The sequence below is a fragment of the Otolemur garnettii genome, unplaced genomic scaffold (genome assembly GCF_000181295.1).
Source record: "Otolemur garnettii isolate 467f Iridium unplaced genomic scaffold, OtoGar3 scaffold00112, whole genome shotgun sequence".
Lineage (NCBI taxonomy): Eukaryota > Metazoa > Chordata > Mammalia > Primates > Galagidae > Otolemur > Otolemur garnettii.
Genome location: NW_003852507.1, coordinates 6955762 through 6969955, shown reverse-complemented (window position 1 = coordinate 6969955; position 14194 = coordinate 6955762). Strand labels below are relative to the sequence as shown.

Genomic DNA, 14194 nt, shown 5'->3' with positions numbered 1-14194 from the left:
TTTGAGAAAATTATCCGGTAAATCCAACAGAATCAGTGGTTTTTGTTTTGAAAGTTCTTTGGTGAGTGTCCTGATTTTTTTTTAATTCTCAGTTTCTCATTGACTTAGTTCAATTTTATTTGTGATTTGAAATTTATATGAAAAATGGCTTTATAAAGAGTCTGCAAGTGGCATTGATCATAATTTCCTTTAAATTTAAGGAAGGGGGCAGTGCTGGCTACATACACTGAGACTGGTCCATTCAAATCCAGCCTAGGCCAGCTAAAAACAACAATGACAATTGCAAGAACAGCAATAACAAAAATAGCTGGGCATTGTGGTGGGTGCCTGTAGTCCCAGGTCCTTGGGAGGCTAAGCCAAGAGAATCACTTAACCCCAAGAATTGGAAGTTGCTGTGAGCTGTGACGCCACAGCACTCTACCCAGGGCAACAGCTTTAGACTATGTCTCAAAATAAAAAATAAGTAAGTAAATAAATAAATCTAAGGAAAGAGGTAGAAATAAAGTTCCCTGAGCCTTTTCGCAATAGAATCTAAACAGGTGGGTGTGGTTGTCATTATAAATAGGGTTACCAATGAAAAATTATGGGTATTTACTTCTTTAAAATTAAAGTGTGGGGGCAAAGAGAAAATATTTAACTTTGAATTACTCGTACATCAAAAGGAATATTTTACAAATAATTTGACAAGGAAATTTCAATGATCTTGGAGTGCAGAAGAAAATTGTGAGAAGTATTAATTTCTATGCTAGGATCTATATTATGCAAAAGGCAAGATGATAGATGTGTCAGCTTTTGTTTTTAATCTAACAAAATTCTTCTAAATATCCTGCTCAGTATTCTTGCTCCTTCTGTCACATGTCAGTATCCACCTTATCAGTCCAGAGTTACTAGCATCTACATCAAGTGAGAACTGCAATTTTAAGCCTTTAGGATAAAATGGATTTTTGTAGGAAAGGAAAATTAAGCTGTGATACTCCACTTCTGCAGTTTTTATGTATCCCTAATGACTTCAAATTAACTTGTGAATTGATTGAGTGTTCTAAAGTCTACTGGTTTCGGTAAATTTTCAACTGATGCCCAATAATGATGTATTTGACCATTGTATTAATCTTTTAAGATAGCTCTTAATTTTGATCATCTATTCATAATTTTGTATTTCAAAGTTTACATAGTTTACTTTGTCATTTCCCTTATTCAGTCCTAAAATCCATTGACCTTTTTACTCTGTTCCCTTCCATTAGATGCCTGCCGCCCTCACTCTCTGTCCCAGGTCCTAGTATCCTAGCATTCGTAATCCAGATTTCAATGACTTAACATGATGAAATTCCACCTTTTTCTCATGATCCTTTTAATTTGGGGGAGGTTTGTTTTTAAAAATTCTGTAATAATTCAAAATTCCTGAAATGTAAAAAGAATATAATAAGAAAAATGCATATCTCACCTACCCTGACATTTAACAGGCTTGTGATTTTGCCATATTTGGCACAGGTCTTTTTTTTTTCCCCACACCAAAACTTTAGTATTACATATATGAAAAATTCTTTTTTTTTTTTTATTGTTGGGGATTCATTGAGGGTACAAGAAACCAGGTTACACTGATTGCATTTGTTAGGTAAATTCCCTCTTACAATCGTGTCTTGCCCCCCAAAGGTGTGTCACACCAAGACCCCACCCCTGCCCTCCTTCCCTCTCTCTGCTTTTCCTTTCCCCCACCCCTCCCTCCTTCTTTCTCTCCCTGCTCTCCCCTTCCCCCACACCCACCATGTCATTAATTGTCATATAAAACTTCTTAATTCGAAGTATTTCAGATTGTGTGTGAAAACCCCACACTGCACCCCAGAAGTGCATTAATGTACATAGTTACTATTCAATAAAAAAAAACAAAAAAACTTCTTAATTCTCCAGTCTCACTCCTTTCCACCCTTATTGGTAACCTCTGTTAGGAAACCAGAGTGCATCCTTATTCACTATATTTTTATCCTTTTACTACATATATATTCATAAATAATATTTATTATAGTTTGTTTCTTTAAATTTTTATCTGTTGCTATTATATATAACTTCCACAAATTTGCTTTTTTTGTATTTTTTATTGATATGTATTTGTAGTGTACATATTTTGGGGGGTGCATGTGATGTTTTAATACATGTATACCATGTATAATCATCAAATGTGGATAATTTGGATATCCATTGCAATTCATCTCTTCTAGCTATTTTGAAACACACAATAAATTGTTTACTATAATTTCCCTATTATTCTATCAAATACTAGACTTTGTTCCTGTTCTTTTTTGGTTTCCTTTTGGATGGAATCTTTTCCATCCCTTCACTTTCAATCTATATGTGTCCTTATAAATGAGTTTCTTGCAGGCAGAATATAGTGAGGTCTAGTTTTAATTCATTCAGCCACTCTATGTCTTTTTCCTTTTTTTTTTTTTTGTTTTTTGAGACAGAGTCTCAAGCTGTCACCCTGGGTAGAGTGCCATGGTGTCACAGCTCACAGCAACCTCAAACTCTTGGGCTTAAGCGATTCTCTTGCCTCACCTTCCCAAGTAGCTGGGACTACAGGTGCCCACCACAATACCCAGCTATTTTTTTGTTGTAGTTGTCATTGTTTAGCAGGCCCAGGCTGGATTCGAAACCACCACCTCTGGTGTACGTGGCTGGTGCTCTAGCTGCTGAGCTACAGGGACCAAGCAAAAACATTTAAGTTGGCTAGAACGTCTTTTTTTTTTTTTTTTTGCCGGGGCCAGGTTCAAACCAGCCACCCCCCGTATATGGGGCTGGCACCCTACTTCTTGAGCCACAGGAGCCACCCCTCTATGTCTTTTAATTGGAGAGCTTGGTTCATTTATAGCCATTGTCATTATTAGTGGGGAAAGGCTTACTATTGCCATTTTCTTGCTTGTTTTCTAGTTGTTGTGTAACTCCTGTCTTCCTTTCTTGCTGTCTTACTTTGTGGTTTTAGTGTTTTTCTCTGGTAGTATGTTTTAATTCCTTGCTTTTTAATGTTTATTATATCTAGTATATATTTTTGGTTTGTAGTTACCATAAGAAGTACAAAAAAACCCTGTAGATATAACAAGTGTTTAAAACTGATACCAACTTAACTTTAAGCACAAAAAGAAAAAGAAATAAATTAAAAATAAAACTTTGTACACATTAACTCCCTTCTCCTCACATTTTTTAATATTTTTAATTTTTCCTCCCACATTTTGAATTTTTGATATCATTATTTACATTTTTATATTACGTATCTCTTAACTTTTGTAGTTATAATCATGTTTTTATTAAGTCATTCGTACATAAATACATTTATGCCATCATAGGACTCAATATGTTGATTATTTGTACAAATTGGAATGCTTACATTCTACGAAGCAACATAGCCTTCACCGCTTTTACCCAATTACAGGATTAAGACATTTATGCTCTACACCTGATAGATCCAACTTGTACTTGCAATATGTTCCATAGGTGTGGTCCCCCTACCAACCCTCCATCTATCATTCCACCCCCCTCCCTTCCCCTCGCCCTCCCTTCCCCTCGCCCTCCCTTTCCCTCCTTCATCCTTAGGCTATAGTTGTGTTTCATTTTTCACATGCCTGTGTGAGTGATTGTAAATTGGTTTCACAATAGTACTGAGTGGATATTTTTTTTTCCATTCCTGAGATACTTTACTAAGAAAAATATTTTCCAGCTCCATCCATGTAAACATAAAAGAGGTAGAGTCTCCATTTTATTAATGCTAGTTATAATCATTTTTAATAGTTTTGTTTTTTAGACTTCTTACAAAAGATGTAAGTGATTTAAACACCAGAATTACAGTATTAGTATAACAAACACAATAGTGTCCTTTTCATTTGGGTTGAAGATCTCTTTTGGTAGCAATAAATTACCTCAGTCTTAGTTGTCCAGTAAAGTCTTTTTCTTTTGAAGGATAACTTTGATGGGTACAGAGTTTTGGGTTGACAACTCTTTTCCTTCTTTCAACTTCTGCTGAGAAGTCTACTGCCAGGAAGTCTACTCTCCCTGTGGTACCCCCTGTGACCTGAAAAGATAGTCAGACCCCCACTTAGATGTAATTAATTGGTAATTTATTTTACCTGCTGCAGGGGCTGCCACTTTGAGAGCAGTCAGCAGCCAAGTAGGGGGGTGGGTTGCCTTTTATAGGTTTTGTGCAAGCATATTACAGAAGCAAAACATGTCTGGTTAAGGGGGGGTTACAGCTTGGGTAGTCATAGATACAGCAATGATTACAGTAATGCAACAATGCTTAATACAGCTTTGGTTGACAATGGATACATTTCATATCACAGTGGTTATGGTTATACAACAGTAATTAATCAAGTCTCGATGAGTATTTTACCATTGTTCACTTACTGAGAACTTGGGGGTTTTGTGAAACTTGGGACTTTTCTTCCTTGTTCTGAAGCATGTTCTTGGCAACCCTAGGGGGAAGGAGCCTGGGAACATGCCTGGGAAACACGTTTTCGGCCACCCTGGGCCTTGCCTTATTCCTGAATCAACTCTGGGTGGAGGGGAGGGGAGGAGGGAAATGGGCTGGGAAGCAGGTCACAACATCCCTGATATGTTATTGGCTTCTTTTTTTATCACTGGCTTCAGGACCCTCTCTTTGTGTTTTACCTTTGTGAGTTTGCTTATAATATGTCTTGGGGTTTTATTCTTTGGGTTGAATCTGATTGGTCAACTTTGACCTTCATATACATGTATATTTATATCTTTCTCCAGGTTTGGAAAGCTTCCTAATATTATTTTTATGAATAAGATTTCTACCCCTTTGTCTTTCTTAGTTCCTTCTTTAATTCTGATAACCCAAATATTTTCTCTTCTAATTTTGAGTCATGGTTCCCATAATCTTGCTCATTTCTTTATATTCTTTTTTGTTTTCTCCTCTTACTGTGTGTTTTTGAATAGTCTGTATTCCAGCTCGCTAATTCTTTCTTTTGTTTAATCATTTCTGCTGTTAATGTTCCTTATTGCATTTTTCATTCATCATATTTTTCACCTCCTGAATTTATTTGATTTTTTAAAATTATTTCAACCTGTGTTAAATTTCTCTGATAATTTCTGAGTTGATTTTCTGTTTTTATTGAAGTTTGTTTCTCTTTTTTTAGCAGCTATTTTGAACTGTCTTAGAAATTCCACATATTTATAGCTTTAGGGTTGGTCTCTGGTATCTTGTTTTGTCGTTTGGTGAGGTCTTAGATCTCTGAATGTTCTTGATGCTCATGCAAGTGCTGAGAAAATATATTGGTACCAGTCTGTGCATTGAGGGATTAGGTTTTATTTTACTCCTTCAAGTCTGTTTTTGTTTGTGTTGATTTTGCTTCAGAGAAGGATTCTAAGCCAACCATTGTGTGTCTGGAGCCTAGTGGTACTGTAGCCATCTCAGCACAAGAGGACATTCTAAGCCCAGGTTTGCATGAGGTTCAGGAAGACTCTGAGGTTGATGTGGCTTTCTTTTCCAGATGGACCAGGAAAGATCGAAGGAGGGTTCTGGGGCTGTGTGGGAATGTTGACCAAGGATCTACATCTAGAAGATGTCCTGATGGCCAAGAAGGCATGCCTCCCAGCAGATCTCTGCACAGGCAGGATAGGTCCCTAACTGCAGCAAGAGGGGCTAGAGTTAATTTTGTGCCATAGTTCAATCCATAGTTGGACTCCTTCAGGATGTGAAAATGCTGGAAAGGAGGCTGGTGTACCCATGTCATTCACTCAGAAAGGGATCTTCACCTTGCAGGTCCCTGCACATGTGTGGGGGGGGGGTTCCCTGCACATATGTTCCTCTGCTGCAACATAAAGGACTAGAGCTGAGACTAGGTCTCCTCATAATCTGCTGTGGAATGTGCATTGGTGAGCCCATCAAGGAGGCTCAGACTTGTGGGCTGAAAGATATGGGTGAGTCTCCCTCTGCATTCTTGTGAGAGTAGCTCTGAACTGGAACTTCAGCTGAGGAAGGCTGGAGCACTGCCACAGGACAACTTTTATGTCTCTGCCATGGCCACTATGAGTGGACATGAGCTTGTCTGTCAAGGCCCTAGAGTGTGTGATTCCAACCAGACACCATAGCAGATGGTTTTGGTTGCAGGCTCAAGACCAAATTGTGCTATAGCAATGCCCCTTGAGAGACTGGGCCATTTTTCAGGCTTGAACCCAGAAGTAAGCTTTGCAGGGCAGATCAGCCAACTGGGGGTTGGTCTTCATTCTTGAAATGACCTTCCTAGGTCTTGGGCTCCACTGGGGCTTCAGAAACTCCTACCTGAATTCTTAGTCTCCCACAGAGAGATTTTTAACTGCGGGTGGGTACGAAATTCTTGCTATCATGGGCAGGTTACCTTCTGTTCTGTCACATTGGTAACATCACTTCACATTTGGATTTTTTGCTCATCATCATGCTTTGTAAATTTATCTGTTTACACATGAAGGTATGGTTTACACATTTTATCTACTGTATTAATTTTTTATGCTGTGTAAGTCTTTTGTTTCTCACATCAAAAATCTATCTTGTTCTTGTGGAAAACCACGTGCCCATCAACACATGAATGGATTAATAAACTATGGTATATGTATATATATACCATGGAATACTATTCAGTCATAAAAGATAGAACATTTGCATCCTTTGTAACAACCTGGTTCCATTTGGAGAACATTCTCCAAAGTAAAGTATCACAAGATTGGAAAAACAAGCATTACGTATACTCAATGCCAATTTGAAACTAGGAGATTAATGATCACAGACCCATATGAGAAAAAACCTCAATTAAACTCAAGAAGAGGGGAGGGGCATTCAGTAGGTTCCCACCCAATGCATAGATATATGGCATACCCCCTGGGTGAAGGACACAGCTACAACTTGGACTTTAACGTTACATGTGTAAACTAGAGGTTTGTACCCTCATATTAATATGAAATTTTAAAGAAACAGAAAAAATTATCTTCTTCTTTACAGTGTCTATTTCAGACTTTTGCTACTCTATTAAAATGTTTTATCCTTCTGCCTTTGCACCAATTTCCTCTGTCTTGGGATGACTTTATTTCCCACCTCAAAGGAAAAAGAGAAGGTATCAGAAGGGCCCTCTCTCAGCTTCCTCCCCTAAAACTAATAAGCCTATCCTCACCCATGCCAGTTATTTGCTTTTCTCCTCCTCCTGACCTTCTTTTGCCTTCTGGATCCTGTTCCTTCCCTACCTCTCTTTTCTGGGCCTTCACTATTTCAATCATCTCATCTTCCTTCTACATCTTAAAATTTTCACTTCCCTGCTGGATCCTTCTCATACGTGTTAAGTATTTTCTAGCCTCTCCCAACTTAAAAAACATGCTTCAACTTCAATAGTTCTCCTTCAGCTATATATCACTGAATGTTTTCTCTTTCATGGCTTGACATATGAACAAGTTGTACAGACTTGGCAATGCTATTTTCATATCTTCCATTCATTCTCCAACCCACTGCAAAATGATAACGATATAGTGTCCTTGCCTGTAATCCTAGCACTCTGGGAGGCGGAGGTGGGTGGATCACTTGAGCTCGCAAGTTTGAGACCAGCCTCAGCCAGAGCTAGACCTCATCTCTAAAAGTAGCTGGGTGTTGTAGCAGGTGCCTGTAGTGCCAGCTACTTGGGAGGCTGAGGCAAGAGGATCACATGAGCCCAAGAGTTTGAGGTTGCTATGAGCTGCGATGCCACAGCACTCTACTGAGAGTGACAAAGTGAGACTCTTTCTCTCGCTCTCTCGCTCTCTCTATATATATGTGTGTGTGTGTGTGTGTGTGTATTATATATATTTTAGAGAAAGATATATATATATATATATTAGGGAAATAGATAGATAGATTAGATAGTTTCCTTGACTGAATATCTGTGAACCAAAGATAGCATAAAATGCTTGGTGTGAATTATCTTGACTAACCCTCATAATAACAGTTGTATTAGGGTAGATGCACTGTGTTTTATAGGAAAGAAAACAGAATTATAGGCTCAGCACCTATAGGTCAGTGAGTAGGGCACTGGCCACATATACTGAAGCTGGTGGGTTTGAGCCCGGCCTGGGCCAGATGGACAATAATGACAACTGAAACCAAAAAATAGCCAGGCATTGTGGCAGGTGCCTGTAGTCCCAGCTACTTGGGGGTTGAGGCAAGAGAATCACTTAAGCCCAAGAGTTTGAGGTTTCTGTGAGCTGTGATGCCATGGCATTCTACCAAGGGTGATGTAGTGAGACTCTGTCTCAAAAAAAAAAAAAGAAAAGAAAACAGAGTTATAAAGATGGAATATCTAGGCTAATAACATAATGCTATTCATCGACATCCAGAATTCAAGTTGTCTTCATTGGCTCTAGTGACATCAGCCCCTGGTGCAATGCCCCCCTAACGCCTACTTCCCAGTTGTCTGAAAGCATTTTTCAAACTCACCAATGACCTCAGTTTTACTAAACCTAATAACACTTTCCAGTCATCACCTATTGCGTCTCTCAGCAGTGCTAGATACCTTAAAACCTCAGCAGGTGAACTTGTTTGGGCTTCTTTAATGCCATAGTTCCTTGCTTTTTCTCCTTCCTCTTTGGTTTTTAACACTCTTCCCACTCCACAGTCTCCTTTGGTATGTTTTCTCCTTTTACTCATCTCTTATATTGATATTCATTGGAAATTTGTTCTGAGATATTTTCATATCATCATGCACTCGGATGACCCCACTGCTCCCATGAGTTCACCTGGCCAATACCAAAGTATCCTACAGATCTTGGCTTTAAATGTTACTTCCTGTGGAAAGTCTTATTGAACTATCATCTCCGGATTAGTTCCGATATCCCTTTAATGTTTCTCCCCTCGTATAGCCCATATCACACATGATAGTGAATGCTAATTTCATTAGCCCCCTTTCCTGCCAGTCAGCTCCTAAAGTGAAAAAACTAGTCCTGTTCTGCTCACTGTTATATTACCTTCTCCCAGCACATATTTGACACAGCTTAAATATTTTTTAGTGAGTGACTTGCATGCGTGGAACAATCAATTTCTTTGTCCAAATGAAATATGTGTTCTAACAGTTTCTTCTATAGGCTCACCATGAAAAAAAATCACTGCTCCCTGGTGCTGGAACCACCATGCTCAGACTTGGTCATCGATGTGGGAGAAGTGACTCTTGGAGAACGAAATAGGAATGAGCTGCAGAAAACACAGAGAGAACAAGAGAAGGCAAGAGTTGTACAGGCCGCGTGTGCGCTATTAAACTCAGGAGGAGGAGTGATTCGGATGGAAATGAAAAACAAGGATGAGCATCCTGTGGAGATGGGACAAGATTTAGAACTGGCTTTGAGAGAGCTTATTCAATCTTCAGATTTTCAGGCTTTCTTTGAGTACAACCCACAAGGGAGGAATTTCTACATTTTTGTTAAGTCTTGGAGCAGCGACTCTTTCTCTGAAGACACTTCTGTCAAACCCCGCATTTGCAGTCTGAGTTCTTCCCTATACTGTAGATCTGGTACCTGTGTGCTGGCCATGGATTCAAGAAAGGCATTTGGCTTCCTGATGACCAAGAAAAAGGATGCAAAATACCGTCTGAATAATGAAGGATCTCCACCTAGTAAAATTCCCCAAATTGACCACCAGAATACCTCTGAATCAAATCCTGCTTACAGAATTTTTCAAATGAACAGGCTTACATATGGTGAAATCCTGCCATTTCCTGAGTCTCAATGCATAGAGTTTAAACAGTTTAGTACAAAAAACATGCCAAAATATATAAAAAATTTAATTCCACAGTACATCTCAGCATTTGCAAACACTAGAGGAGGCTATCTCTTTATTGGAGTGGATGATGAGAGTAAGAAAGTCCTGGGATGTGCAAAAGAAAATGTTGACCTTAAGTCTCTGAAAGATATAATAGCAGGAACAATTTCCAAGTTGCCCCTTGTCCACTTCTGCTCTTCCCAGCCAATGGTGGAGTACAGCATCAAAATTATAGATGTTTTTAAGGGAGAAGAGTTGTATGGTTATCTCTGTGTGATTAAAGTGGAGCCATTCTGTTGTGCGGTATTCTCAGAAGATCCCAAATCATGGATAGTGAATAACAAGAAAATCTGTAGCCTGACAGCCAAGAAATGGGGCGACATGATGATAGACACAGACCCAGGTAAGAAGGAGCAAGATCCTCCCTCCCCGTCCTCTCTGCCTCTTCAATATCACCATGTTCTTCATTCTCTGTAACTTTCAGCTCCTCATACCCGCTGAAATTTACTTGCTCTAAACCTCCGTGCTTTTCATGTAGGGGAAGATTTTAGTGGGTGAGAAAAAGCCAAAATCAGGTATTTTGTGAATGGCGATTTCCTACAAAAGAAGTGAAGGGAAAATTTGGAAATGGATTCCTGTATTTAAATCCTCTATTGGAATTTTCTAGAGCCTCATACTGACAATGACCTTGTGCCTCAGTTTAGCATAGATCCACTCTGGGAGACAAAAGCCAGAGTTGGGTGTGTTTGTTGGGGTTGGGATTAGTGCAGGTGCCTGTGCTAAGATAAAACACGATGATTCACATTTAAAAAGAGACTGTTTTAAATTTCACTACAACTCAAAAACCCAGCTTTCAACATGGAAGAGGAAGCATTATACTGAGTAGGGAAACACCATTCAAGATTCAAAAGAAGGGCTTTTTAATGGTGGGGCTTTGGGAATCTTGACAGAGTCAAGGAAGGGTGAAGTGTCTGACTGCCTGGCCTGAATTCTGCTGTGCTCAGTGACAGCCTTATGTGGCCTAGTCCAGACATGAACCGGGAGTGGAATCAAACAGGGAAAAATGTTCTTTCTTTCAGAGTTAATTTCAGAGTTGGCCGAGGCTTTCGAATCTCAGCTGAGTCTGTCCCACGGACCTCCACTTTGCAGACCAGTGTATTCTAAGAAAGGTCTGGAGCATAAAGCAGATCTCCAACAACGTTTGTTTCCAGGTACTCACTGCCAGTTTTTACATTAGGAGGAAGGGAGATGACTTAATACATTTGGTTAAAAACAAATCTGAAAGATTACGCTCTGCAAATCCAAGTGTGTAAAGTGATAATGCCACAAGCCTCTTGCGGATGAGTTTTGGGTCCCCTTAGAGACCATCTAGCTTAGTGGTTGCAAACATGGCTGAATATCAGAAATACTGCAGGAGGCAGTTAAACATGCAGATGCCCAAGTCCTCACCAAGAACTTATTAACATATAGTTTCCAGGGACAGGGCATGTGCATTTGAGCAAGCTTCTCAAATTATTCCAATGCTCTGCCGGGCTGGAAATCACTCATCTAGTACAAGCAGAGGCAAGGGAGGGGTTGCTGTGGAATAACTGACCACTTCTGGTCAGCTCCTCAGAGATTCAGGAATTATGTTGCCTGGTAGAATTTAAAAATACAAGAAACCAGAAGTCATTTCTCTTAAAGCGGCTAGAGGGGATGAGTCTCCAGTGTCCCAGATGCAGCACAAAATATGAATTGAATACCATGGACAGTGTTCGGTAATCCATCTCCTCACTGCCTAAATATTTTATTAGCAAAGTTTTGTTTAGGAGTTCCTACTTAGAAAAGCAGACACAGATTTCTAGAGGAGTAAAGTGGCTGGGTTAACTTCATACATTGAGCATATTAAATGTGACATCTAAGAGTAGAATAAATACTCTTAGTATATACAAATGTCATAGTATGTAAATAGGTAGGGCCTTAGGCCTATTTTCAACTAAATAGTTGTCTTTTTTATTTTTTAAGGCAGACATAAAACAAAGTTTATTGAGAAAGAAAGATCAGTTTACAGGGTAAAAGCAAAGGGTAGGCCTACAGAGCATGGTATGTTCACCATAGGCCGTGAACGGGCCCCCATTGTCTCAACCAGAAAAGGCAAAGAAGCCAACCAAAATAGTTTTCCTACTTACATGATCTTTGTAGTAATTGGCTTATCAGAGAGGTTTTTGATTAATGACATTCCCCCATAAACGAGAGATACAGGTATAAGAGTAATTGAAGGCATACGTGGTGTTCACTTTTTCAGGTTCAATTAATTCCGTGGTAGTTGTCACCCTCGACTCTCCAAGAGGTACATAAGAGGGCAACATGATTCAGTTCATCAGACTTATAGGGTGTGGGCTAAAGAGAGGTGCACCAGAAGGAACTTCTCCTAAATTTCACAATTACTTGGGGGTTTTACTTTCTCCTTTAAATGTAACGTGATTCATACAAAATAATACAAATACATTTTTTAAATCTTGTCTATTTTACCACACCCAGTGCCATCGGATCATTTGAGATACACTCCCGAATCCCTCTGGCAGGAGCTGGTCTCAGAGCATGAAGGACTGGAGGAGTTAATACACAGGCAGATGCGTCCTTTCTCCCAGGGAATTTTGATCTTCTCCAGAAGCTGGGCTGTCGACCTGAACTTGCAAGAGAAGGAGGGAGTCCTCTGTGATGCTCTGCTGATAGCACAGAACAGCCCCCCCATTCTCTACACTATTCTCGGGGAACAGGAGACAGGGGGGCAGGACTACTGCACCTCCACAGTCTTTACTTTGAAGCAGAAGCTGGTGAACCTGGGAGGCTACACTGGGAAGCTGTGTGTCATGGCCAAGGTCCTCCGCCTGAGAGCTGAGAGCAACACAGACAGCTTAGGGGGTGAAGTCTCTCTGATAGATTACCCTAGGTCCTATTCCTTTCTGGGCACCCAGCAAGCGGAAGCCTTGCTGCAGGCCCTGGTGATCGTCCTCCTCAGCTTCAGGTCCCTCCTGAGTGACCAGCTTGGCTGTGAGGTTTTAAATCTGCTCACAGCCCAACAGTATGAGCTGTTCTCTAAAAACCTGCGCAAGAACAGAGAATTGTTTGTCCATGGCTTGCCCGGCTCAGGGAAGACAATCATGGCCATGAAAATCACGGAGAAGATTAGGAATGTGTTTCACTGTGACCCACGTGAAATTCTCTACGTTTGTGAGAACCAGCCTCTGAGGGACACTATCAGGTAAGCCCTGGACCTTATGTCTCTTAAGTGTTATTTAATCTGGGTTTTATTTCTTTGCTGCATCATCTTGTTCTTAGGAGAGTTAAGTGATAAAGTGACCTGTGGCAGCAGACTGTGTTCAGGGGAACACAATAAAGACAAAGTCACTCCCTCTCCCTTTTTAGAGAAAACCTTAGTGTGTCATTTTAATTTTTGCAGGAAGATGAAGATCTGCAAGGCGGTGACCCGGAAAACTTTCATAAAAAGTATATTTAAATTTAAACTTATTCAACACATCATCATTGATGAAGCTCAGAATTTCCGCAAAGAAAATGGGGACTGGTATAAGAAGGCAAAAGCCATCACTCAGAGAAAAAAAGCTTGCCCAGGAATCCTCTGGATCTTTCTGGACTACTTCCAGACCAGCCACTTGTCTCAGAGTGGCCTCCCCCTTCTTTCAGAGCAGTATCCAAGAGAGGAGCTCACCAAAGTGGTCCGCAATGCAGACGAAATAGCCAACTACTTACAAGAAATAATACAGAAGATCAGAGAACATCCTCCACCTAACCTTCCTCCTGAGTATCTGGTCATGCTCCATGAAGCTGAATGGGCTCCTGGTGTGACAGGCAGCAAAACGATTAAAAACTTGAACTTGGAACAGATGGTGACCTACATAGCAAATGAATGTCACCGTCTCTTGAGGAATGGTTATTCTCCCAAGGATATTGCTATTCTGTGCAGCACAGAAAGTGAAGTGAATAAATACAAAGATAAGATCTTGAAAGAAATGAAGAAGAGAAAATTTTCTCAGATTAATGATGTATCCATTTTCACAGAGGACATGGTGGACAGTGTCCGTCGATTTTCAGGCCTGGAAAGAAATATTGTCTTTGGGATCAACCCCACAACAGCTGAGACAGCCATTTACAACAATTTTCTGCTCTGTCTGGCTTCCAGAGCAAACAAACATTTGTATATTCTCAGCCTTTCTAACTCATGAGAAGACCTCAGTCTAAGAAGTGATAAAGACAGAATGTTCCCTTTGTTCCTGCAGTTTCAGAAAAGGAATGAGTATTCTGCATCAGAAAAGTGCTAGTGGGAATGCAAATTAATTCATCCTTTTTGGAAAGACATTTGGAGAACACTTAGAGAACCGAAAAATAGACCTGCCATTTGATCCTGCAATTCCTTTATTAGATATATATCCAGAAGACCAAAAA

General features: G+C 40.0%; 1 protein-coding gene across 1 annotated transcript; it reads left to right on the top strand.

Annotated features, from left to right (window-relative positions):
• Nucleotides 1–7: 7 nt before the first annotated feature.
• On the top strand, nucleotides 8–14109 carry SLFN11 (schlafen family member 11). Its single transcript, XM_003797228.2, has 5 exons — nucleotides 8–61; nucleotides 9070–10154; nucleotides 10831–10962; nucleotides 12272–12995; nucleotides 13194–14109. Exons 2-5 carry the CDS (start codon nucleotides 9089–9091, stop codon nucleotides 13972–13974), a joined length of 2703 nt encoding a protein of 900 aa, XP_003797276.1. The 5' UTR covers nucleotides 8–61; nucleotides 9070–9088; the 3' UTR covers nucleotides 13975–14109.
• Nucleotides 14110–14194: the final 85 nt, after the last annotated feature.